Source organism: Agelaius tricolor, unplaced genomic scaffold, assembly GCF_023055355.1.
Source record: "Agelaius tricolor isolate 1412-34295 unplaced genomic scaffold, bAgeTri1.0.p SCAF_2, whole genome shotgun sequence".
Classification (NCBI taxonomy): Eukaryota; Metazoa; Chordata; class Aves; order Passeriformes; family Icteridae; genus Agelaius; species Agelaius tricolor.
The window spans coordinates 84,270,991-84,293,543 of NW_027269262.1; the positions used below are offsets into that span (position 1 = coordinate 84,270,991).

A 22,553-nucleotide genomic window follows, 5' to 3' on the forward strand; every position below is an offset into this window, starting at 1 on the left:
CCAGACAGAAGTAAACATAAAAGCCTATTCCAACCAAGCCTCCTCCATTAACAATGAATTTTGCTTATTTCACAAGTTTACATACAGTTTATATTCAGTTTATGAGTCATACCAGATTAATGAGAAATAAGATACCTGTGCACATGTTTCTTCTGGGGATGTGATACTAACAAACAAAGCAGGCAGGTCTAGTGTATAAACAGGAAACTTCTCCAGGGCATGGATTACTGCAGGTGCCAGATGAAAAGCCTGCCCACACCCTGGATCTTCAACTAATAAGAACCGTGGCCTGAAAGATGTTGGCTGGCAACGAGGATTTCTACAACAGTAAGAAGAAAACAGGTTTAAAAACAAGTGATAAATAGGCACACAGATGTTGAGGTTTTTTTTTTTTTTTTGTAATTACACTCCCTGTTCCATGAAATAAGCTGGACTGATCAGGAAGACTATCAAAGCCTATTTTCTCAGGAATTGGTACCATGCCTCCACTAAGAAATCCTGCCAGGCCCCAGCATGTCTGCCATTCCTTTAGCTGGGCTAAGTAAGAGCTCTTAAATCCTTCAGGGAAGCTGCCCAGCAAAATATACACACCAAACTGGTCAGTGACCTGATATGGGCAGAACAATAACTCTCTCTTTTCCAAGCACAAACCAATCTGTGTCTCTTCACTCCATGTACACTACTATTTTCAATGGGTCTTGACTTTAGGTAACTGAGATCTCTACACCTGCCAAGTTTAGCTAAAATTTGGCTGTAGTGCCTGGAGATGGTGGTAAGGAAGAAGCATACCAACATTTCCAGGAAAAAGAATTAATGTGGTCACTGAAACACATTAGCTGTATCTGAAGAAGCACACAATTGGATTGGTTAAATTACTTCTATGGTTTCCTCTCTGAATTGTCTATTAATTTACTAATCATCTTGTTTTATGAAGCATGAAACACTTGTGAAGAGGTTTGTGGGTTTTTCTACCTCAAGACTGTTGTACCTTTACTTGCTGAAGTCAAAGATTTTAGAAGAATAACTGATCCAACAGTGACAACAATAATCTACTGCTTCAGCTGTTGATTTACACAACTTCCACAATAAAACATCTTGTTAAACGATTAACAAACTCTGTAGGTTAAAGGTACAAAATGCAGATGTTATTTTTCTCAGTTTTAACAAGTTATTTCTCAATTTGATTTCTCATTTAACAATCTTGGAAGGCAGGAGGGAAGAAGATGGCTACACAATTCCTAAGGGTTCTTTTAAGCTAAAAGAGCAGACAGCACATTTTTTGGGTCTTGAACCTTTGGATTAAATCAACATGTTCTGATAATCTGTGGATCACTGACTTAGGCAAATAGGGCAGGGCCAGTCAGTTTGATGGGCCAGGGCAGTTTATTCAGTCAGAACATTTGTATCCAGGTGGATTTCACATTTCCTTCTTGCAAATAGTGACCAACCCCCACACACCCATCACTCCCTCATCCAGCACCCCTCACAAGAAAACAGTTTACAGACCCAGCCACCTTAAAAATGTAAACATAAAGGGGACAAACAAAACCTGTTTAAAGTGAGGAATTCTGCCTTTCCACGATCAGGTACTTTTTGAGTTGGATTCTCTTCAAAGATTGATGGTGATTCCTCTTCACTGTCAATCACATCATTTCCTAAAATAGGATTTAAAGATGAGAACTTTGTTGACTTTCCTGAATAGTTCAAATCTCACTCTTGCATTAATACACCTTTGAAATCAGTGCAGGAAATTTTTCTCTTCTATTTTGTTTGAGGATATACACTGAATGCTATTTTCTGAAGGGTTAATTCTACCACAGATGTAAGGAGATTGCACAGCTTCTACAAAGCTGTCCTATGTCCCACAATTTGCATCAGGTTTCCCTGTTGACAAAAACTTAAAGGAGTTTTTTTTCCCCTTGGAATAAATTTGATTAGGAGCAATGTCTGTACTTCCTAGACACCTGAAAAACCCAATGAGGCCATTGCTTTTTGAAACAGGTTCTCCTACCAGATGTGAGGAATGTAGTGAATGTAATGACCATAGACTTCCATTTGTCCAGAACTAGTCAGAGTACAAAGACCCACACAACTTCTAAGTAAGGCTTCTTGAAGATCACAAAAGGTTGATAATGGGAGGTGGGCAACAGAGAGGGGGTGCAATTATCCATCTCCCAGCCCCAGTGCTGTCATTGTGTTGGTGGGTCTCTGCCTCTGTTTCATCAGCACAAACAATCCCAACTCTACCAGGAGTGATACTGGGAGAACATTCTCCAGAGATTAGCACACTAACTAACTATTCACAGACCTCCATTAATCAAGAGAGAGTGTATCAATATTGATTTGTTCTCACCAACTGACTAAATCTGATTAAGGCTGATGCAGTGAGGAGCATGAGCTCACCTGTTCTATGGAAGACAAGCCCTAAAATACAACTAAAACACTGTGTATTTCAAGTCACTCACAGCTGCCATCCAGCACTCTGCACATCCAGGCTATAAAACTGAACTGTCATTATGGCTAAGGGGTTTATGTGTGTTATTGCATGTATCAGGAGCTTTTGCATTGGCAGAATTTTAAACACGTTGATGTTGTTATACCTTGCTGTTGGTGTTTCTTCAGTGCAAGCTCTGCGTGGGGAAATACTCTCTGTAAGGCTTGTAAAATTCTTTCCAATGTGTTTTTTAACAGTGGTTTTAAAATAGGTGATAGTGCTCGTCCAGGTGAAGCCACAGCCCTCTGTGAAGCTGGAACAGTCTTCTGCATGGCCATGACAAAATCCTTTGCTGTTATTTTAATGGAAGCAATGTCCAACTGCAGCTTCTCGCTCCTTTCATAGATCTGAGGATAGCGGCGCCGCAAAGCGCAGAGAGCAGCTTCAGCACATAAGGCTTTAATATCAGCACCACAGTACCCTATGAACAAAACAAGAATCAAATGTTGTCAGCATCAGGAAACACCAAAGTCAAGGCCAAGAATGCTAAAGTGCAACAATGAAAGACTTTGCATGCAGCCAAAAATTAACAGGGTAAGAGATAATTTAAAGAATTACTGCGCTGCAGAGAAGTTTTGATATGTGCCTCACAGCCTGATAGCTTGCACTAAGAAGCAGCCCCCTAGTCAAAACTTTACTCCTGGGAAAGAGGGCCTAAACCCATTCAGTATTCTGAGAAAAAAGAAAACTGAAAGCAGCATCTGTCTTGGTTTGCTCCCAAGACATGCCAGATGCATCAGTGCCTCGCTCTACAGCAAGGCACAAGAGTCAAGTACTGCCTGGAACAAGCTCTGGACTCAGCCATGCAGAGCCTACAGTGTTTTCAAACTCACCAACACATTTCTCAGCCAGCTCTTCAAGAAACTTGTCCAATGGCTTCAGGGTCCAGTCTCGTGTGTGAATTTTGAAAATCTCTTTTCTTGCCTGAAAACAAAACACTTGCATTTCAGTTTGCCCTAAATTTTCTCTTAAAACAACCACAACACAAAACCCCCAAAACTCTCACACTAATACAAATACTTTTCTTATCTGCTAAACTCTATTTTAAGGGTCAGTTAATATGCTGTTTTTTCAAGCAGGAAATTTCCTAGTTCTAAATTTGTTATATTAAAATCTTGCTGGGGGGCTGCAATGAAGTAAGGCAATTTACATCTTCCATAAAAAAGTGAGTTTTCACAAGTGTGAGATCCAGAAGAAAAGACTGTAGTAAAAAACACCAAACTTGACTTTAAACAGATTTTTTACAGAAAATTCTCTCAAATTCAGCAAAATTTCATGGTTGCAGTCTCATTAGTTCATCAAATTTGCTCTTCTGACAGCTCCTGCAAGGAAAACAGTCCTAGCACTCCATTCCCAGTTGCTGCTGTTACTATCAAGTAGAACAATAATTATGACTGAAATTACTGTCACTCATTCAGAAAATGTAAAATGTTGCCTATCCCCATCTCTGATCTTAGCAGGATTTTCATTGAATTATTTTGTGGCACATGGACTAACTATGGCAGATTTCTAAAATTCTTCCACAGTGGGGAAGAGTGTATTAGATCTGTTTTATGGCACCTCCTCTCCTGTTCCTAACAGCAGATAAAAACTGGAGAAAAATGTTTGTGTTAAATGCACTGTTTAGTGCACTTTTACCAGCATTCAATTCAGCACTTTCCAGAAAGTGCTAAGAATAGTGACAGCCAGAAAGAAAACAAAAAATGCATTCCAGTTTTGCTTGCTACCTCCACCCACAATATTTTTTTTCATTGCCTTTGTCATTGAACTAGAAGCTTCCCTAGCCCTGCACCTGCGCAGTGACTTCACATTTTTGTCCAAGTCCCTATTACTGAGTCCCTATTACTGAGTAAGAACACCAGTTCCTAACATACTTAATTGGTTCCAGCACCAGCCTGGATAAAAGCTTTTGCTACTAAAAAAGAATTCTTGTCTGCACACCATTTCTTTCAACTTCACAATGCTACAGCAGTTCTTCTTAACTAATTCATAAAGTAGTTTTTAAACATTTTGGTGAGTAGCAGCACCCCATCTTCTTCAGTGGTTGCAGAGAAACCAAAACTAATAATTAGAGGACTAACTACCTATTACAATCATCATAATGATATAGTCAATGCTAGGTCTGCCCTCCACAGTACACCAGTGAGCCCTCTTTTGTCCAAGCAGTACAATACTGAGGAGACTTTCACTGCTCCACAATCCTGCTGTGTTGCAGGGGTTTGTTACAAAGATGGACTCTGCCACATTAAGCACTGAGGTTGAGGTGAAGTTGAAGTTCTGACCTCTTTGTTTGGCAAGCTGAAGAGAAACTCTCGATCAAAGCGTCCCGGTCTTCGTAAAGCAGGATCTATAGAATCCAGCCTGTTGGTGGCTCCAATTACCACCACCTCTCCTCTGCTGTCTAAGCCATCCATAAGTGCCAGAAGTGTTGATACAACAGAGCTAAGAGAAGAATACAGTTTTTACTCAGCAGTTAATTTTCTTCAGTTCCACATCATCACCAATGCTCACTCAAAGGACAAGCTCTTTTTGATAAAATGCTGACTAGAAAAAGACAAATCATTTTAAGATATAACAAAATAGATAAGGTAGCACAGACCTTGTGGTGGTACCAAGTTTAGTGAATTGCTTTTAATTACTATTTAAAGATTATCTGAAATTAAGTAGTACTGAATTACTAATTTTCAGGATAAATGAATGTGTCACATCAAGTTAAATAGGTTGTGGTGTTCTTTTCACAGAGATCAAGCAGCTTCCATGTTGACAGAAAACATGCCCTACCTATGAACTTGGTCTTGTTTACTGGAGCGTACAGGAGCAAGACCATCAATCTCATCAAAGAAAATAATTGAAGGTCGCATCTGGTAGGCCTACAGAGAAAACACAGGAATATTGACATCAGGAAAACAGCACTGTTTGGAGGAGAAATGCACAAACAACACTGTGGCTGCAAAGTCACTGGAAGCAGATTTTTCAGACCAGCATCAGGGATTTCTACTCATTGATCTAAATTAGTGAAGTGTTGTGAGTAACAGAAGGCAGGAACATAGGTCAACCCACTGAGATGGGTGACAGGAAACAAATCACACCACTGGTTTTTACAGCTAATTGGCAACCATCAAGAACAGAGCCTGGACTTAACTGTATTACAGGCTCTGGAAGCAACCTTTGTTACCAATTTCAAAATAACCATGCTTTCAGCCCACATTTGTTTCCTTCTGATCAAAAGTCACCACTTCTTGAAACGTTTTTTGCAGCTGTTTGGATTTTTCTTTCCTGAGGCAAGAAGTTGGGGTTGTGTGTTTCTTTGCAAGGTTCTCTTGACTGCTTTACTAACTAACTTTTCCTAATTGCTCTCAAGACTTCCAGCCTCTAAAAATGTTACTAAAAAATGAAACACTGACAATCCCCCTTCAATGGAAGGAGTTGAGAAAAAAAAAATAATTGCTAGACCACAGAAAATGAGTTACAGCTCAGACAGAACATAATGCACGTTTCAACTGTACCTGATCGAATAACAAACGAAGCTGTCGTTCCGATTCCCCAACCCATTTACTGAGGCAGTCAGCACCTTTTCTCATAAAAAAGGCTACTCTCCTGTCACCTTGGCTACATTCATTAGCAAGTGCACGAGCAACCAATGTCTTTCCAGTCCCTGGTGGGCCATAGAAAAGACAGCCTCTGCAATTAAAAAAAAAATTGACATAAGAAAAATATCATAGAAAAGTACCTGTGACCACCCTCATCCCTGAAGCACACAATTGTTCTCTCTTAAACAAAGCTCTCTTCATTGTTTGTTATACTTTTATACCAGTAACTTTTAAAGTTACTGAAGACAAAGAACCTTAAGTCCTATTTCAATATAACATGACTGAGTGTTGATGGCCTAGAATAAATAAATCTAACAATTAAATCTCTAATAATTTCATTTCATAATACAGAACCCATTCAGCTGTGTAAAAAGTGGACAGGTGCATTTTCAGCCCAAGCACAGCCAGCACTGCAAGGTTCTAGTTACAAGTCCACACAACTGTAAAGTTGATACTGGAACTCTTGAAAAAAGAGTTGGTGGGACAGACAGTTGGACTTCCCCCAAACAAAACTGCAGTTGACTACCACTTACAGGCTGATCAAGTCCACTTACATGTAGAACTCAAAACGCCTCCACCATCCCCTTTTTGAAGGCAAGACACTTTTAAGACAGTCTCACCACACTGCAAACCTTTGAACCTACGTGTATGCTGGATTCTATCCTTTTTTATAAAATTATTTTTTTCTACTGCTAAAAGAACCCAAAAGCATCAACACTTAAAATTCTGAAGCATGGAAACATAACAATACTTCAGAGTTGAATATTTTCCTGAAAACAGGTGAATTAGAATTTACAGTTTTAAATGGCAACCCTTACCTTGGAGGTTGAATTTTGAACCTCTCAAAGACTTCTGGATACAGCAATGGAAAAACAACCATCTCTTTTAAAGCAGAAATGTGGTCAGCAAGACCACCAACACCATCAAATCGTACCTAAAGATGGAGACAACAGAACACATTTTAGATGTTAAAGCTGCAACCTCAATAAAGTTCCATCAGAAATTAGATGTCAGCAAAAAGGAAACATTCATGCCAATTTTCAAACTGCTTGAAACAAAACTGTAAGCCAAGGAAGTTACAAACAGCTCATTACTGTGCTGTCTATAAGGTTTCATAATTACTGAAGATGTCTCAGTGAGACAATGAAGTAAGAACACTTACTGAACAATCTATTTGCACTGGATCAACATCAGCCAGACTCGCTCCAACTTTCATGCGGTCTTTGTGAACTCCCTTTAAGTCACTTTTCCGAAAGTTGACAGGAAGAGACCTGATTTGAATTAAGGAGAAAAAGAAAGGTGCTTTCTAACTTACAATGTGGATTTTTGATTTTCTAATAATAGCAAGTGAATGCAGAAGATCTTATAAATGAGTAGAAACTTTCTGAATTATTAAATATTCCTTTCAGCTGTTTTATGTTTAATGTCTGTGAGTAAAGAAAGGAAAATGGTCACTCCAGACATTAAACTGAGTTAATTATTTAAACAGCTCTCAGTACTTATAAATACACATGCCAGTCAACAGATCCTATGTAGGAATACAAGCTTAAAACAAGATATTCCTTGTTTGCAGATCTTGGGCTGACAGTGATTCATGTGAGGAAGAAAACTGCTCCTCCTGACCCCCAGACACACTGATACTTTTCAAATACTTTTAATTCCTATATTCAAGAAGTTACAGCCCAAGCCGATACTTATTTCAGTCGGTTTTAACATTATAAAGGCTGCCTATCACTGCCAGTCCTTCCCAAGGCCCTGGAACCTGTGTGCCAATAGACTACTCTGAAAGACATCTGAGACATCAGGCTGAAAACATAGCTGTTAGACTGTTACTAAAATAGTTTTTCTAGAGCATTTCTTAAGAAACCAAATCCCCATCATTTCCTTTATTTATAACATCCCCTGTTATAGTGGATTTCTCTCTGAATCAGCTACTGTAAAGCCACAGGAGCAGCAGAATTTTACATTAAGAAATTTCATCAGTGTTGCTACCTCCCCATCCCACCTAGAAATCAAATTGCTTATTAAAATCCATTCTAAAAATCCAGTTGTACAGAGTCCAGTTACAGTTGCATCAACAGACAGGATCACCAGAATTCAGAAACTGAACAAGATTAAGATGGTAACACTACACAGTTAGGAAGACAAAGTCCTCCCAAGTAGTCTCCTTCCTCCCCAGATCTCCAATTGCATTAACCTTCTTATATTTCTGTTCTTCCTCTGCCTCTCAAAATCCTCTTCATCATCAGATGAGGAAGAGGAATCACTGCTAGGGACTGTGTGTCTTCGTCTGCAAACATTCAAACAAACAATAAAAAAATTAAAATAAACAGTAAGTAATATCAAAATTGAAATGAACACTGTCTGTTTACTTTGAGATATAGTAAATTTCCAGATTATTGTACTTCTTATGAATCTGATTCCAAACTACATTATGTGATTTCCCTAGTGACAGCAAAATTTCATTTTTATTAGGAAGGTAAAATGTTGAACCAGTGTGCAAAGAAATTTCTTAAGCAAGGTACTCTTTTTGTCCACATGCTCTCACCCACAAATCAAGTGTCACTTAGCACTTTGTATCTACTCTGTGAAACACCAACCTCTTAATTTCAAAATCAGGTTTCATAACTCCCTCCTTCCATAACTGCCTAATTTCAAGGATGCTAAATAAAGCACTCCTATCTAGCAAGGAATGGCATTCAACACTTGCAGGATGCTAAACCTATTTGTCATTACTATTGAAATTTGTAATTTAGAATTTCACTTATCATTTTTCTTGCTTTAAGTATAGTTTCATACAGAAACTGGAACTGATTCCAGAGAGAAACCAGAATCAGTACCTGAGTGATTAAAAAAAATTCATTAAAACTTCCATCTTCTCTCTAATTAAATTGGTTTTCGTTTTAAGAAAATTATTTGCAACCTTCAAGATAAAACAGTCTGAGATTTTCAGAGGGAGATTTTGGCTTCAATTCCAGAACAAATTAATTCAGTTATACAATCTCAGCCATAACTCTCATCATCACCACAAAAACTTCATTTTCTAATAAAATCTAATGGCCAATGAAACAGATGGGTTTTCCTCCAATATTTGCTTCCTTTATTCCCTCAGACTACCACAGCAATAACCATACTGTTAATATCTAATTACCAAGAGTCCAAAAACCCTTGAAAGTAGTATTCAGTCATGTGACTGACAGCACTACTGAGAAAGAATTATCACTAACCAAACTCATACCTGTTAGTTCCCTTGCATGAATGTCTCTGTCTGACAGGTGAAGACCTGTCTGAAAAATACATCTTACGTGGTCTTGGTTCTGTTCAAAGTAAAAAAATTGGGACAATGTTACAAACAAGTTTAAGAGAAAGCAGGATACTAAAAGAGGCAGAGAATGGGAAGTGTATCACCCATCTCTAAGTTCTAGGGAAGTTTCAAGGGTGGGGAGGAAGAGGTTGTTTTTTAAAATCAGTGCACAATAAAAGCAAAAACACACACACCTGAGTTTTAAGAACTGAAAACCACAAGAGTAAGGTCATCAAGTCTGTTTGCTTGCTATTCTTTCAAGGATACACAGGTAGAATTTTTATTGAAAAATAACAGTAAGGATGCCAAAAAGCAAAGAAATAGAATGTGCCGAGGATATATGCATTTAACAAAATTGCAAGTAAGATATTTGAATAGAAGTTGAGCGTGTGTACGTACTTTCATTCTTAAAAAACCCCATAATACTCTCACTTCCATGCAAGAAATTAATTCTTAAGAGAAGTTGTGCCTATAACCTACTTTGCAATGGAGCTTGATAGCGCTCGACAGTTTTCCTCTGCCGAAAGGAGTAACGCTTTCGATTGTCTTCACCATCGTCTTCTTTGGCTTCACTTTCCTCTGAGGAACCCCCTGCACATCAACATGACATTGCACTGCTTAAGTACTGTTGCAAATTATATTAAATTCAAAATGCACTATGCCCACAACCTTTCCTGCTGTAAGAGCTTTGGACAAACAACTTTTCTTTTCCTCTGAAAACCTATTTTGAGCTCACTATAGTACAGCCTTAGAGTCTGTGCCTGTGGCTTGTAATGTCAGTAGCAGCACAAATTCTTTTCAATAGATGAAAAATACCCAGTAGTTCATCCCATCTCAATTATTTAAGACAAAGCTTTTGGCTAGAGCATAGTCAAGAAAACTTAAAACAGACTTATCCAACAATGCTACCTTGATTATCAGCTATTTCTTCATCAGTCCGTTCCATATCAAGGCTTTCCTTAAAAAAAGAAAAAAAACAAAAACCATGTAAGACAAATCACAAATAAGCACAAAACCTGTGGGCATATTTGGTGCCTATACAGTATCATGATCAAGGCATTTCATATACACAGAAGATTTAATTATTGTACAGCAAGAGAGAACAGGAACATCATTCTGGAACCCGGGATTAATAAGATTAATAATAGGGGTTTCCACTCCAAAACAGGAATGCAGATCTAAACAAAAAAAAAAAAATCTATGAAAGCAGGCTATGACAACATTTAGAAAACAAAGTGACTGCCATTCAAAAGGACAGCAGACTAACTTAATTTAATAAAGCAAAACTAAGAGAGAAGAAATATGATCGCTATCATTAAATCATGAGTTCCTCTTGGGGAAGGGAAATCATCTCCCTATGTTAAACACCCTACTTATACAAAACCAGCAAAATAAATTAGTATCTACTTCTTCTGTGTCGTGGAACTCCTCCAGGTCTCCCATCCTTCGCCGTCTACGCATCTTCTCCATGTCATCCATTTTTTGCAAGACTGCTTCTGCAGTACTAAAATACAAAGTTGACATATGAAAGCAAAAATAGGCAAGTACAGAAAAAGCCCATTTAGAACTGCACACATAACCATCATATTTTAATACAGTGTGCACAATGCAAGGCACTGACACTTAGCCAAATTTTTCAATGCTACTTAAAAATTAGGTCAAATGTTTACTTTTTTATAGAGAAACTTAACAAATGTATGAGTATATGCAAACAAACATTGTTTTCAGGCTTATTTTTCCCCTCTTGATGAACACAGTAAAAAACCCCAATTATTTCAGTAGTTGGAAAAAAGAATTCTGAATATCACAGTAAAGTAACAAAGAAATTATGGCAGTTTTTCATAGCACTTAGGTTGCTCTGCATGATAGCACTGAGTCACTTAGTTCACAGCCTTCTTCAGACAACAGATTGCTTCTCTACACTGCTATTTAAATTTCACATTGATTTTCAATGACTACTTATGCTAGACACAACATCTTACTGCTGTTACACTTTGCAAACCTTTCAGAAAACAAATTTGAGTTTGGGCTTCACCAAGGGAATTAAGCCACAGACAGGCAGAAACACTTGGATTGCCTCACTTTGCCAGTATCCAACTTTTCTTAGTATCTTAAGTTAAATCTACTAAAAGTCACAATGTAAACTGATTGTTTTGGTTCACAACATACAAACCTACCCAGCCCATACATATCAGACCAGGTGGCTCAAAGCCCCAACCTGACCTTGAACGCTTCCAGGGAGGGGGCATTCACAGCTACTCCAGGCAACCTATTAAAGTGCCTCAGCACCCTCACAGTAAATAATTTCTTCCTAACATCTGATCACTCAGATATAGCACATACATAGCAGCTCATAGGAAGTCTCAGCCTGACCAGTGAATGCAAATAGCTCTTGCTGCCAGGAAAAACAATACCTTTTCCTGCTGTCACAAGGACAGAGTCCCTAGCCAATATTTTGCCATAGTACAAAGGGTTGCTAATAAGGCTCATGGTAGTAGCTTTGCAAGATGGTGAGAAAAACCTCCTTACTTTGTTATAAGTTTGTCAAACAGAACAGATTCATTTGTAGTGGCGTAACGGCTTTGCCGAAGCCTGCAGCTGCGGCGAACCTCCAGATCCCCGTTCTCCTCGTGGACTTGCTCTGCAGCTTTTGCATCAGCTCTGGTCTTCAGTGTTCTGGACACTAAAATGCAATAATACATAAAACTTTCTGTGGTGGAGAATATGTCAGCCCCTTTATTTCACTCTTGCTCTAGGAAAATATAAAGGCCCCACCTTTTATTTTAAACATTTAAACACTGAATTGAAAGATATTTTTGTGATCACAGCATTCAACTTAAAGTACTTCTGCTTAAACTACATATTTAGAAGTCTGATTTGTAGAGCAGCTTTTTAGTAGACTGGAAAGCCAAGCTAATGAAAACAAACACCCAGCTTTTGTTCCATGGAGGAGGCAAATTTATTCCAGTTAGCTCCCTCTGGGAAAGTGAAAACAACAAATGCCTTCCTCCAAGGTGTTTTCCCTCTATTCATGTAAAATTGTGTCTGATAGTTTCTTTCTAAAAATTGCTTATGTGAGAGGTCTGTTCCAAAGATGCCTGGTTTTGGTACACTAAGCATGCATCATTTTAATTTTCTGCACCATGACACAAAAACCCTAGAAGACAAGAAATGCCTCAGGATAAACTCCTGAATATAAAGAACTCAAAACCACACAAACTAAAGCAAGAACTTTGCTTGCTTTGAAAGAGATCTGCCCAATATTTACCAGATAGCATCCTTCATTGTTAAGAAAGGTCAGTGAGAGAGTAACAGATGTATCACCATGTCATTTTAAACACAGGTTGGTTTGATCTCATCACCACCAACTATAAAACTAATTTTGAGCTCTGTAAATAATAATTTACATTGCCCAAGAGGAACTTGAGTTGCTACACACAAAGTGCATTTTGGGTCCCTTCCCACGTTCAGCCTGTAGCTGGGACAATGCTGCCTGGAGCTAAAGGATTTTCCTGGCTGCCACAAAGTGGCCTCACAGCACCAAGCCTGCTTGTGTACTCAACATGGCAAGTTGGTTCAAAGGTGAAATGCTCAACTTCAGGGACACCTTCCCCATGCCAGTGAGCATCTCATGACTGAATTACTTTATAACTGACTTGTGTACAGTACTGCAACATCCCCTCCTGTAAAGGTAACCAGTTCTGCAGATCCCAGAAAATCAGACACAAAGAAACATGAGCTAAGGAACAGACTCTTTAAGGCCTAAAAATTCAGGAATTCACAGTGCATTCTTCCCAAGCCTGAAAGGAATGAATAGCATCTCCTCCTATTTGCACCCACTTCTTTTCATAAAACTCACTGGAAATTCCTTTCTTTGTTATATCTATTCTCACAATTTCAGGTGATTTTGGCTGATGAGTTCAGAACTTTTTGGGGCCAAGTTAAATGGACAAAGTGACAAATGCAATCCTTCTCAGAAATCTGGCTAAAAAGGAATCCTAAGGGATTATCACTACTTACCTTCTTTATAGTCTTCCTTTTTTGGGCCTGATTTTGGCTTTGGCAACTGTCTACATTAAGAAAGAGAAGAGAAGAAAGGAGAACAGAATTATATTAGAAGTATTGTACAATAGTATTGAATCACATTGCATTGCACATTTCCCCCTCAGCACTGGGGAACTTTAATCTGGTGCTCCATGTCATGCAAAGAAAAGCCTGCAGACTCCAGGGGAGATTTGGATCCTGAGTCTGCTGTGTACCATATGCACACAGCTCTCTAAGGACAGATTATCTCCCAGCATGCTCATCTTGATGTCTCAACAGGGCAGGTAATATCTCAGTAACCAAGTGAAGGAGAGATCTCAAAGGACCTGGGAGGAGATACATGCCTTCTGTAGAAGCAGAACACTTTCACTAAGAAGAGTGCTTCTAGTTCTAAGACACTGGCACATTATTAACACAGTCACACTCCTTTGTGGGTTTTTAGCTGTACATTTATCATGATGTGACTCAATGTGCATGCTTTCACTTTTGCTTTTCATTCTATGACTTCAATAGAGATTGAACACCTAGAAATACAATACCTTGAAAAGTGGCGATTGACATTTTCACTTAAGATTTCCATGCTTTTGTCAAAGCTGGACTCTGAGCAGCGTTGCATGTTTTTTCTCATCGATCTTAAACAGTGTCCATTGAAACATTCAATGTTGCCAGAGGAAAATTTCTAGGAAAAGAAGGAAGGATGTATTTATCTGAACCACCTATTCCTCATTTGATCAAGTTTAGTCTGTTACACTCCTGATTCAATAGGGTTGCAACCAATGGCAGGGAAGCCTCGAACCACTTCTGCACCAAGAAGCAGCTCTGATGAAAAAAAACACACCAGACTTCAAAGAAAAAACCTGAAATCTTTTATTTCAAAATGGGTTCAGTGACCCCAATAACCAAAATCTCACCTGTAATGTGCAATTGTTCCACCCCTTTGGGAAGAGCCAAAAATTACACTACTTTGGGGGTTTGGGACAAAAACCAACAACCAAACAAATAAGCAAAACACTAGAGAGGAAAGCCCCTCTGCTTGCTTTGGATCAGCTGATGGACTGTGTCACTCCTTGTCCCTGAAGGAACACCTTTAGGCGAGGTCTGTCCTCCCAACTGTCTTGGAACAGACCTGGGAATATTTACTCAGATCTATTGCTAATAGATCTCTGTCACTATTCCTTTGGTAACAGCACATATTAACACCCTGTAGCTGGTGCATTTACCACCAGCAATTGAGAATCTACTTTCCTTTCACTTCAATTACCTGCACTATTTGTGAATCTGAATCCTCTAAGTTCCTACAGAACTCAGCCAGGCAGGCAGTGTCCAATGGGCTATAGACAGAGTTAGGCCCAGCTGCACCCAGCTCTTCTGATCTCTGAGGAGCAGCTGGAACCTAAGGGGGTTCATTTTCTGCTAGATTTCTATATATTTAATGCAACAGAAAAATTCCTAGTACTGGGATTAAAATCTTTTTGGAAAAGTTTTCCTCCTGTCTCTGTTCCATTTATAATGACATTCAGAGGGATATAAAAAGACTTCCTTCCAGAGGGCAGCATTTATCCACAGAAAACCAAAGGGAACTCAGGATACAGTTCTTCATGGATGTTCATCTTGTTCACATTGGTGTTTCTGCAAGGAGGATGCTATTGACTTTTACTGTGTGAGGAAAGCTGCAATGACCATGGGAAGCACTTGCTCCATTTACAACCCAAGGTCTCACTGCAAGTATGCCAAACTAAATCTCATACTAAGAAGGGCAGAAACCAGACTGGATTACTCTTCTCACACTGATGTTACCAAGAGGTAACTCCACTGATTGATAGAGATGATGAGTGAAGAAGGAACACAAGGATGTCGAGAGGTTATGCAGGGAGAAAATTACAAGGGCTACAGCCCAAACAGAATTTAATGTGACTACTGCCATAAAAGATGACACAAAATATTTTTACAAATATCTCAGCAAGAAAAGGAAGACTAAAGAGAATCACCATCCTTCACTTGATGCACAGGCAAATAGATGACAATGGATGAGGAAAAGGCAGAAGTACTTTGCCTCAGTCTTCAACAGTGAGACCAGCAGTCCTCATGGTACCCAGACAGGGACAGAGAGCAGAATGAAGCCCCCATAACCCAGGAGGAAACAGCCAGTGACCTGCTACACCACTTGGACACCCACACTTCTACAGACCCCAGCTGGCAGAGGAGCTTGCCAACTCACTTTCATAGAACCATTAAGGCTGGAAAAGAACTCCAAGATCGAGTCCAACCTTTGAATGATCATCACCAAGTGCCACATCCAGTTATTTCTTGAACACTTCCAGGGGTGGTGACTCCACACTTCCCTGCACAGCCTGTTCCAAGACTTAACCACTCTTTTTGTGAAAAATTTCTTCCTGATGTCCAACCTGAACCTTCCCTGGTGCAGCCAGAGGCTACATCCTCTTGGCCTGTCACAGGTTACCTGAGACAAGAGGATGATCACCTACAACCTCCTTTCAGGTAGTTGTTGAGGGTGATAAGGTCTTCCCTGAGTCTCCTTTTCTCCAGGTTAAACACCCCCAGCTCTCTCATCTTCTCCTCACATTACTTACTTTCTAGACCTTTCCCAGCTCTGCTGTCTTTATCAGGACACATCCTAACACCTCAATATCTTTCTTGTCATGAGAGGCCAGCACTAGACACAGGATTCAAGGTGTGGCCTCACCATTGCTGAGCACAGCAATCACTGCCCTGGTCCTGCTGGCCCCATTGTTTCTGATACAGGTCAGAATGCCCAGACAAAAAAGGGAACTCTGGAGCACACTGCCCTCAAATACAGGTCACAAGAACAAACTTGTTCAGCTTTGGGAATTATAACCCTATAACTACGGTTATAGACCTGGAGATACACAGCTTCCAAAGGGACAGCAGCCAATTGGATCTCACTGGGACACTCACTCATGAAACTTAGTGGGACTGGAAACCTGGAAGAGAATAAACCAAGCAGATGTTTGTTTACCTTAGATCTCCTGTTGTATGGTTCTTACAGTCTATGGATGAAATGAGCTGTATAACTAAAGATAAACCATATGTTGATATCAGAAAAAAAAAGCAAAAGCTGCCACCACCACGTCCTTGCACATCAACAAGACAGGAAAGAGGCATCAGGACTTGAACTTGAAGCTAGCACCAGTTCTCATGATCAGAGAGAGATCAGATGGAGCAATTCTACATTATCTCTACAGATAAAACCCCCAGGAGAGCCCAGCATCCTACAAATGAGGTGATGAGCTCATGCTCAATGCACAGGAAAAAGGAAGGGAAAAAACCCCCAAAAAACAAACAAACCCAAACCAAAGAATAACCTTGCAACCAGTTTCATAACAATGATTCTGCTTTGGTTTCAGGAACGACTTTACATTTAGCTTCCTCATTCCTGTTTTCCACACGGAGAACACATGCCAGCAGGATTATCTGCCTAATGCTTTACAGCCTTGCCTCCTGAGCAAAGGCTGAACTAGCCCCCAACAACCATTTCTAGTGGAGACTGCAAAAACAAAGCAGTGATCTTTAAGAAGATTCCATGACTCTTTGTAAGGGGGGTAAAAAACCCACCACTGCAAGGACTTTTCCCTTTTCAGTTCAGTAGTCTTGAATATAATGGCACAAAATATAAAAATATAAAATTAATTCATACAACTGAGACTCCTGAAAGACTGCTGCTGGAAGGAAACAGAGTCTTTGAGAAGCATCACTCCAGGGCAGGGTGCCCCTGAAGAACAGACCACTTCTGAGTGGGACCTGGTCTGCCTTTATTTGTCACAGAAATGCAAGACAGCCTGCAGAGTAGAGCCTGACTTGGAAATAGCAGAGGAAAGTTTTAGTTTTTTGAAAGCTATGTTAAAAACAATGGAAAGTGCAATGATTCAGTTATTACAGCTGCAATGCTGAGATGCAGAGAGCACAGGCCACTTGGTATTTATCCTTTACCATCGTCCAAGTTCTCTCTCTTCCATTAGGGCAGATCAAGATTATAGAAAGCTCAAGTTACATTTTCACCGGTTTAGGTTATGCACTTTAATTAAGTACAAATGAACCCTGATTTCTACACGTTTTCTTTTTTAGAGCATGCAAAATACTATTTGGATACACTTGACTAAGGAGTATTTAGCAGGCCCTTCGGAGCAAGCAGAACGCCCTCAGAGGTCCTATATATTTGGTGTCGCGCCGGTTTTGATGCATTTCTGTCATCTAAACAGAGAGCGCTCCATAAGCATTACTGCAACTAAAGCAAAGAGCTGTCTAAGACCTCCTCAAGGTAACTTTTTCAGATAAGGAACTGAACCAAAATAAACGGGCATGGGGAATGTCATACAACACACCAAACCATGAGGCTATGCAGGTTTGTATTCCCAAAGGCCGGCTCTCAGGTCGCTGCCACGGCTCCAGGACCAGGGCTTGTGCCGAGCCCCCTTTAGCGGGGGGCGGCCGGGAGCGGAGGGCGGACCGGCTGCTTCCTCACACACCCCCAACCGCCGCGGCTTGCCCCAAAACCTCGATTCTCCCCTCTTTTTCTCCTCCACGGAACACCACTCGGCAGCGCTTTCTGCGCTCCTCCCAGCGGCTCCCGGCCAGCCCCGGCTCCCCCCGCCGCCTCTCCGGGCCCGCAGCCCAGCGCTGCCCGCCAGGCCGTGCTCACCCCACCCCCACCCGCCACTCACGGCCTCCTCGGCTCTCCTGGCGCCCCTGGACACCGCGGCCTTGGCGGACCCGGAGCGCGTCCATACGCGGTGGCTTCTGAGCGCGGGGGACTCCAGGGAGATGAACTCGGAGCTGGAGTCCAGGAGGTCGAAGGGGGGCCGCCGGCAGCGGCTGTCGCGGGCAGCCATGCGGGGCGGGCGGGCAGCGCTGCTCCGCAGGACCACCATGGCGAGGGGGACGCGGCCCCGCGCCCGCCGGCCGCGCGCGCCGCCCGGATCCCTCCGCCGCGCTCCCTCCCTCGCGCTCCGCTCGCCCCTGCGGCCGCTACTCCCAGCCCGCGCGCGCTGCGGAAGGGCACGCGGCGCACTGCGGCTCCGCGCGCCGCAGACGTTTGGCGCCCAAAACTCGGAGCGCTGCGCCGGCGGCGCGGGGCGGGGCTGGGTTCGCTCGCGGCTCCGCCCCGTCCTGTCCCGCCTGCCCGAGGGGTCCCTGCGCCGCCCGCCGCCGCCCCGGCCGTACCCGCGCAGTGCCCGCGCCCAGCCGGGATGGCCGCGGCTTCCTCGGGGACGGCATAGCGCCTGCTCCCGCCGGGCCCAGCGCTTCCTGCGCCGCCCTCAGCCCCGCTCAGACCGGCCATGGCGCGGCCCGAGGCTGGTTATGAGGCGGCGGTGCCGCCCCGCCCCGCCTGCACCTACACCAGCTGCTACTGGTAAGGGAGACGGGGACGGGCGGGCCGGTGCCCCTCGCACCGCCGTGAGGCGCCGGGACAGCCGGGGCCACCGCGGGAATGGCGCGGCTGCGGGCTGGTCACAATCTTGGGCTCGAGAAATGAAGTTGGAGGAAAACAAAATAAATAACCGTTTTTGTGTTTTGCAGTGAAGAAAATGTTTGGAAGCTTTGTGACTACATCAGGAGTCAGGATCGGTACCCTTTAGAAGAATTTTACGCTGTTTTCATATCCAATGATAAGAGGATGGTGAGTCAATGGGATATGATCAGAGACAGCTGTGGAAAGGCTCGGGCCTTCAGACCGCAGCCCAGTGTAGGTGAGAATGGTCCCGGCCCAGTGTTGGGGTGTGAGCCCTTAGCCCAGCCCGTAGGTGAGATTCAGTCCAAACCCGTCCTGTAGCTCGCTTTGGCTCAGAGGTGTGCCAGCCACACCACGTGGGCTCTTTTAATTATGCACTGCATTCAGGACGGTGGAATGAGACATGGTGTCCCTGTGAGCTGTGGGAGTAATTCTGGCTGTAATCTGTCAATTTAGGAGAATAGTTGTCTTTATAAAATCATAGAACCATTAATAACTGTAAGGCTGGAGAAGACCTCTAAGACTATCAAGTCCAACTGCTAACCTGACACCACTATGTTCACTACTAAACCATATCCTCAAGTCTTTTGGATCATTCCAGGGATGGTGATTCCATCACACTTCTTTTTAATGTGGCCCAGAATAGTATCTCCAATTTCATCCTCCTGAGAGATAAACTAGAAAAAACTTTCTTACTGCAGCACAGATGTAAGCTGAGGAAACTGATAGGTTAGCAAAAAAAACTAACCAGTTTACCTGCAATTAATCTGTATTAATCTGAAAGATTTTATTCAATTCAGGTTCATGTTTAACTTTCAGATTCCACTCTGGAAGCAGAAATCTGGACATGGAGATGAGCCTGTTGTCTGGGTAAGGCATTCATTACTCTCAATAATTTTGAGTGTGTGCCTCTGTAGTTGATAGCTGCAGAATCACACATGGACATGTAACAATCTGTTCCATCTGAACATAAAGGAACACTTTCTTCTCTGAGGGTGATGGAGCACTGGAGCAGGTTGCTCAGAGGGGTTGTGGAATCTCCATCCTTGGAGATTTTTAGAAGCTATCCAGACACTGTCCTGGGCAGTTGGCTTTAGGATAGTCTTATTGAGCAAGAGGTTGGACCAGATGACCTTTTAAAGTCCCTTCCAACTCCACACATTGCATAGTATTGCATTAATATTTATAATTCTTTTACAACACATTTATAAATAGCCTAAATCTAGTGCTCATTTGCACCATCCCTCATAAATTAATAGCAGGACAGTCAGTAAAACCTATAGGTGATAAGTCTTAATTACAGTAAGAATGCATAATAGATTTGTGAAAATTGTTATCTGGGTATTGAGGCTGCCAGCTCTGTAGTGTTCTAGGTAGATGACTGTACTTGTAAGAAGTAGATGGATGAACATATTTATGCCAGAGGATAGAAGAGTGTTAGTTATGTGTGTATTCAGGTGTCAGCAGTTAAACTGACCCATAAACAGTGGCTTTGAAATGTCATTTGATCAGTTAATGTAGTTCAGTAATTGCTGATGCAGAATTCCTTGGTATCATTATAGGGTCCTTTCAGTTATCTGGCACAGAAAAAACTATTTCTTGTGGCAGTTTCTGTTTCTGAAATTCTGCAGAGTAATCTGCAAACTTGTGAAGTTTTCTGATTTCTGAATCATTCACTTTCTTCCAAAGTATTGGTAGCTTTATGGTGCAAAAAAAAAAAAAAAAAAGTTTGGTTTAAAAAGAGATCCAAGTGCTACAGAGAAGACCTAAAAGGGAATAGCAGAGTCAGGAAAGGCCATGTCAGAATGTGGATTTCTCCTAAAAATTCATAGATTCAAAGGTCTTTTAACTTTGACATTTTAATGGATCATAGGCTGTATAAAGCTTGTAAACTAATTTTTCTTATGCTCTCTAATAGGTTTTTCTAAATATTGTTGAATCTAGTTGTGTATGTATATTGGTCTGGTGAAGTAGATTGCCCAAATCTTTTTCATACAAATGTCTTTGTGGTTTTAATATTGAAAGTGTCAAAAGATATTGCTCAACCCTTTTTGTGAGTGGATTCAATATAAATTTAAGTAATTTGTTAAGGGCTCCCTTCAATTTAGTTTTGGAAAACAGCAGTGCACATACCTGACGTATAAGGTCAGTAATTGCAGTGTCCTCAAATCTCCTCCTGTGTTTCTTACAAGGTAAGGAGTAAAACTGCACTGCATAACCCCTTGATAAAATAAGTAGTTGCCTTGAAAAAGTGTGATGTAGATATCTTTGCCAGCTTCAAGAGCTGCTAGAGGAAATTGTCTCACTCCTGTGGTCCTCCTGATCTGAGCTGTTTGCTGGTTTTTCAGTGGTGTGCTGGTTTTTCAGGTGCTTCTGGCAGCTGAACACTCGACACTCAAATTCACAGACCGTGTTACTGCAACAGGTACAAAATCTCTTATTAGAAGAGATCACTAGGTAAATTTAATGTTAACCTATCATTTTATCTTGTGAGTTTATTTATGACTGAGTCTAATAAAAAGTGATAACCGAGCAACTTTTGTGGTTTGGTGTGGAACATGAGAGAGATTTTCTGTTTTCTTAGGAGTAGTGTAAACTTTAGTTTGCTGTCTTGGCTTAAATCAAAGGAGGCTGCAAAGAAATGGGGAGAATAGCAAGGTTTCTGGAAGAGCAGATGGGCAAGATAGACATTAGGAAATCTCTCTCCTGTTGCCAGAAATGTTACAGGCTTAATTTTCAAGGACAGCAAGCAGGCTTTAAAAACTGGATCTGAACTTATGCTTTTAGGAAGATCTTTTTTTTTCATTCTCTTTGCCAGTTTCTTATTAATTGCTGTTGAACTAATGGCAATTCCCCTTCTTCCCAGGACTACCATGTTATTCTACTTCATCTTTCCAGCCGGGAGCAGAACTTCGTTTATGATCTTGACACAGTGTTGCCATTTCCCTGTCCTTTTGATGTGTACAGTGTGGAGGCCTTCAGGTTGGATGACAGCCTTCGGCCAGAGTTTCACAGGTGATGATGACATGAAATATAAAGACTATGGATGTTATTTCATGAAATCAAAGTTGAAGTTCTATTTATGTATGCATAGTGACAGAGGTTTCTTTACTATACTTCAGTAAAATAAATGCACTGTGTTACTTTTCTAAAGCTTTTTACTTTAGTCATCAAAAGCCCTTTTCTTTCCTACTGTAGCTTCATGTTAACAACTTGGCCCAAAGTTGCTGGTTTGTGTATTTAAAAACATTAGTGTTCCTTGATGAGAGGAAAGTACTCTTATTCTGAGCGATTATTGCAGTATTGTGTACATGCATCTTTTAATACAATTTTGCATTGTGTTTTTAGGAAAATCAGAATGATTCGAGCAGATTTGTACTTGAAGACATTTGCTTCAGACAGATCTCACATGAAGGATGCAAATGGGAAATGGCAGAAACCTCCTCCTCCATACCCTTGCATTGAAACTGCAGGTGAGCTCCCAGGACTCCTTCCTGCTTACAGTGCTGAATGAAGTAGTCCAGGATGCACATGGGAAATAAATAACTTCTGTAACATTTGTCCAGCCAGCTTATCACTTCATATGGGAAAAAAATAGGGCTGTGAAGCATTTGGCACTCTCTTTTTTGAACA

At 41.3% G+C, this 22,553-nt stretch overlaps 2 protein-coding genes across 9 annotated transcripts in view; one reads left to right on the forward strand and one right to left on the reverse strand.

The window, feature by feature from the left end:
• The window catches only part of ATAD2 (ATPase family AAA domain containing 2), a 30,526-nt gene extending 11,757 nt beyond the window's left edge, over positions 1-18,769 (reverse strand). For 2 of the 3 annotated variants that reach the window (XM_071421739.1, XM_071421740.1), the window contains exons 1-18: positions 18,133-18,474; positions 13,972-14,111; positions 13,409-13,458; positions 11,918-12,071; positions 10,796-10,892; positions 10,298-10,346; positions 9,869-9,979; positions 9,323-9,401; positions 8,282-8,374; positions 7,247-7,355; positions 6,903-7,018; positions 6,001-6,175; positions 5,276-5,364; positions 4,777-4,936; positions 3,328-3,418; positions 2,601-2,915; positions 1,550-1,655; positions 136-319 (exon numbers count right to left, since the gene is read on the reverse strand). In XM_071421739.1, the coding sequence (XP_071277840.1) occupies positions 136-319; positions 1,550-1,655; positions 2,601-2,915; positions 3,328-3,418; positions 4,777-4,936; positions 5,276-5,364; positions 6,001-6,175; positions 6,903-7,018; positions 7,247-7,355; positions 8,282-8,374; positions 9,323-9,401; positions 9,869-9,979; positions 10,298-10,346; positions 10,796-10,892; positions 11,918-12,071; positions 13,409-13,458; positions 13,972-14,111; positions 18,133-18,339 (2,325 nt within the window). In that variant the 5' untranslated portion in view covers positions 18,340-18,474. Of the gene's footprint in view, positions 1-135; positions 320-1,549; positions 1,656-2,600; positions 2,916-3,327; positions 3,419-4,776; positions 4,937-5,275; positions 5,365-6,000; positions 6,176-6,902; positions 7,019-7,246; positions 7,356-8,281; positions 8,375-9,322; positions 9,402-9,868; positions 9,980-10,297; positions 10,347-10,795; positions 10,893-11,917; positions 12,072-13,408; positions 13,459-13,971; positions 14,112-18,132; positions 18,475-18,631 lie in introns of those variants that run through there. The other variant, XM_071421741.1, reaches the window with a different exon arrangement.
• Positions 18,692-22,553, forward strand: part of NTAQ1 (N-terminal glutamine amidase 1) — a 34,822-nt gene continuing 30,960 nt past the window's right edge. For all 6 annotated transcript variants that reach the window (XR_011678394.1, XM_071421753.1, XM_071421752.1 and 3 more), the window contains exons 1-5: positions 18,692-18,821; positions 18,989-19,088; positions 19,740-19,790; positions 21,787-21,935; positions 22,269-22,393. Coding sequence is in view for 5 of the 6 variants with exons in the window: in XM_071421753.1 (XP_071277854.1) it covers positions 18,748-18,821; positions 18,989-19,088; positions 19,740-19,790; positions 21,787-21,935; positions 22,269-22,393 (499 nt within the window). In the remaining variant the exon portion in view is untranslated. The remainder of the gene's footprint in view (positions 18,822-18,988; positions 19,089-19,739; positions 19,791-21,786; positions 21,936-22,268; positions 22,394-22,553) is intronic.